The sequence below is a fragment of the Fukomys damarensis genome, unplaced genomic scaffold, assembly GCF_012274545.1.
Source record: "Fukomys damarensis isolate Sample0158 unplaced genomic scaffold, DMR_v1.0_HiC HiC_scaffold_37, whole genome shotgun sequence".
NCBI lineage: Eukaryota > Metazoa > Chordata > Mammalia > Rodentia > Bathyergidae > Fukomys > Fukomys damarensis.
Window position 1 is genome coordinate 2,534,538 of NW_022900949.1, and position 3,594 is coordinate 2,538,131.

At 63.9% G+C, this 3,594-nt stretch overlaps 1 protein-coding gene across 1 annotated transcript in view; it reads right to left on the reverse strand.

Annotated features, from left to right (window-relative positions):
* Positions 1-3,582, reverse strand: part of Gmip (GEM interacting protein) — a 9,005-nt gene extending 5,423 nt beyond the window's left edge. The window contains exons 1-10 of the mRNA XM_010606515.3: positions 3,479-3,582; positions 2,761-2,845; positions 2,256-2,331; positions 2,108-2,165; positions 1,724-1,849; positions 1,577-1,641; positions 1,383-1,490; positions 672-752; positions 423-593; positions 197-334 (exon numbers count right to left, since the gene is read on the reverse strand). Of these exons, the coding sequence (XP_010604817.1) occupies positions 197-334; positions 423-593; positions 672-752; positions 1,383-1,490; positions 1,577-1,641; positions 1,724-1,849; positions 2,108-2,165; positions 2,256-2,331; positions 2,761-2,845; positions 3,479-3,497 (927 nt within the window). The 5' untranslated portion in view covers positions 3,498-3,582. The remainder of the gene's footprint in view (positions 1-196; positions 335-422; positions 594-671; positions 753-1,382; positions 1,491-1,576; positions 1,642-1,723; positions 1,850-2,107; positions 2,166-2,255; positions 2,332-2,760; positions 2,846-3,478) is intronic.
* Positions 3,583-3,594: the final 12 nt, after the last annotated feature.

Sequence of the window (3,594 nt, forward strand, 5' to 3'; positions counted from 1 at the left end):
GGGGCGGGGCAGGCACAGGGTGGCTACTTAAGGAGGGGGGCAGCCGTCAGTCCTCAGGTTTCCTGAGCCCTGGGACCCTGGGTCGCGGTCTCCGTGCAGGGTGACGCCTTGGGTGCAGGGTGAGTCAGGTTGAGTCCTGGGGCCCCAGAGGCTGGCCTGGAGGTTGAGGGAAGGTGGCCCCGGGCCAAGGCCTCACCCGCCTCAGTACTTCATCGCCCTGCAACACCAGCTTGCGCACGTGCGACACGATCCGCTGCTTGGCCGCCTCCAGATCCTGCTGCCTCGCGTTGGCCTCCCGGACGCAGGCCTGGTACAGAGCCTCGGCCTCCTGTGCCTGGGGAGACAAGGCCAGGGAGAGGCGCGTGCGGGAGCGAGCAGGAGGCATGGTGCCAATGCCAGGGCACGGAGCTATGGGTCCCTACCTTGACCTGGGCCTCCTCTCGCGAGCGCCGCCTCCGCTCCTGCTGCTTGCTGGGGCCGGGGGACCCCTGGGGGACCAGGTCCTCGGGGGATCCCTGCAGTCGCGCCCGCAGGTCCTCACAGCGCTGAGTGTACTGGAGCTGGGCCCGCCGCAGCGCCTGCACCGCCTCGTTCTGGGCGTCCCGGGGGAGGGGCAGTCAGCAACCCGCCTCTCTCTCTCAGCCCGCGCCCCCACCCACCCGGGACCTCACCATGCGCTTCTGCTCCTTCAGCCACTGCTCCTTGAACTCCTTCCGCCACTTCTCCACCTCGGTCCGCTTGGCGGCCAGCGGCTGGCAAAGGTGGGGGAACGGGGATGTCCACGGACTGACACCCGGAGGCGCCCCTAAACCGTCCTTCAGTCCTCAAGCCCTGGCGCCTTTTCTTCTTGCTTCTCTGAGACAGACTCTTGCTAAGTAGTCCAAGCTGGCCTTGAACTCCAAGGGATCCTTCTGCCTCAGCCTCCCAAGTGCTGGGGTCACGGGTGTGCATCTCTACACCCTACTCTTCCTTTGTGGTGTAGGAGATCAAACCCACGGGCTTGCACACTACTGGAGCTACACCTTTTTCTGAATCTCTTTCCTCTAGTCTTCGCGCCTGGGCTTGTTCTCCCCGATCCCGGTGTCCACACAAAGAACCTCAGTGTCACCCTAACCTTTTTTGAGGGCTCTGGACACACAGAGGTTTTCCTTCCCCAGGACACGCAACATTCAGTCCCCCTCTTCACAAACACACAAGAGCCCAGTTTTGCAATTGCACAGGAAGCCAGGTCTGAATCTCTGCTGGGTAACCTTGGGCAAGCTCCAGACTGTCTCTGGGCCCCGGCTTCCTCCTAAGCAAAATGGCACTGATGGGGGTGGCGGTGGCGGCGGCGACTTCCTCCTGGGGCTGCGGGCAGGAAGGACAGCAGGGTTTCCCCTCACCTGGTAGTAGTCTCTCTTCTGCTGGGCCAGGGTCTCCAGGGCCTGGGCGCCCAGGTTGTAGTCGTGCTCCAGGAACAGGGTATAGATGTACTGCAGCGGCATGTGGCTCTGTGGGGGGCAGTGCAGAGTGCTGAGGGTCTGGGGACGGGCGGGGACCAGGCGCCTGGGCTCTGGGCTGTCCTGGTAGTGGCTACCTGCTGGTGGATGGATGCCTTGCCGGCCTCAGCAATCTTCATGATGCCCTTGGTGAACTCCAACTCTGGGTGGGGGGAGATAGCAGCCTGCTCGAAGGGGTTCGGGGCCCCCTGGGGGCCGGGCTGCGCAGAAGGAAGGGTCCTCACCGTAGTTGGCTCTCTTCTCTGTCCACACCAGCAGCTCCTTGGCATAGCGGCCCCACATCTTGGCATACTCCAGCGCGGCGTCCACACCCCCCTTGGTCCGAATGAGCCGCAAGTCCAGTTCCTCCCCTGGGGCAGATGGGTAGACCCCTGGCCTCTGACGTGCTCTCCCAGGGAAGCCTTCCCTCAGTGCCACAGCTCCCCGCAATCCCCTTCGGGGATCACTGTCTTGGTTGGTTTTGCAAAATCACTACTCAGACTGGGGGCTCCCCAAGGGAGGGCCAGGGCTCGGATCTGCTGTGTTGCTTGGCCCTGAGCAACAGCTGGCATGAACAGGTTTCGGTGATGACTGCCCTGTCGCCAATGTCTTGGCCTCAAAGCCCCTACCTGTCAGTGGCACAGGACCCTCTGAGGACGGATGGCTCCAGGGGCTGGTGTCACTGGTCTGGGGGAGAGAGAAGACAGCATTCAGGGACCCTGCTGTCCCCCAGCCTGAGGCCTCTCCTCCCTGTCCGTCCCCCCACACCCTGCTCACCACAGAGGCTGGGGTGGCCTTGCCAGGCTCCGGGTCTTCCTCAAGTGCAGTGTCTCCAGCCAGCACCTCAAAGTTCCTGGAGTAAGGCGTGAGGGTCTCGGTTCCACCTAGTCTGTCCTGTCAGGGGAGGGTGGGTGGGGTGCTGGGGCCCCAGGGAGGTTTGGGGGATGCCATGATGTGACCTGTGTGGCATCTGGGAGGTCTGAGGATAGGATTTTCGGGGACAGGTGAGGTCATTTTTAGGACTTGTAAGACTCTAAAGGTAACCGTGGGGTTCAGAGGGTGGGGTATGGGGAACGCAAGTGTTTTAAGGAGTCCCAAGAAGGATGTATGCAAGTTCTAGGACCACTTTGAGGCTGCATCTAACACACCTGGGGCGCCACCTCGGTCTCAGTTTACTGGGAAAATGAGTGCAGGTTCCAGGTGGGGCCTGCTTCAGGGCACTTAAACAGGTCAGGGTTTGGGGGATCCAGGCAGGATCTGGGTGACCCCTGCTCGGACTCACACATTCCCCAGTGAGATCTCGAGGTTGTCCAGGCTCCGGAAGATATCGCTGTACCTCTTCCTGCCCTCGGGAGCCGGGGGGAGCCCTGGGAAGGTGGTGTGAGAGTGGCCCTCAGGGGTGGGATGAGAAGAGAGGCCAAGCCAGGGACGGGGGCACAGGGTCAGGGCTCAGGCAGGGCGGTCTGCTGGCAGCGAGCAGGCATCTGCTGGAGGAGCAGCAGTCCCACGCATGCGGGGACAGGAGAGCCGCAGATGCAGCTCTGAGTCCCCAAGGGACAGAGGGCGCCAGTGACAATGAACCACACCGCCCCGGGCAGGCAGACGGTTACGCGCGGAACACCCAGGCATGGAGCCTGCGGCATAAACACACGGACAGACGGCAGCCACGAGGGACTGCAGGCTGGACGACCCTCGGAGAAACTGTCACCGCGGTCGCGACACCCTGCCCCCCTCGCAGGGATCAGAAGCAGAAGCGGCCACTTCCCCTTCCTGGGCCCCTTCCTCCCTGGCGTCCGGCTCAGACGGAGGCCGGGGGGACGCGGGCTGGTGTCCCGGGCCACTTCAGACCTGGGGGTCTCCACCTAGGGACCCCCGCGTGCTCCCCATTCAGGTGCTCACTTCCCGGCTCTCGGGATGGAGCGGGCAGGCGGGGCTCCCCAGTGTAGGAAGTGGGGAATGGCCGTGGCCGCCCTCCGATTCCCTCGCTCTGGACTGCTCACCTGGCTCCGGGGCGTCCATGCCAGGTGCAGGGACCGCTCGGCGGGGTCTAGCTGGACTGGACAGCTGGGGGCGCGAGGCGAGGACCAGACCGATTTCCTGCCGCCGCCCGGGCTCC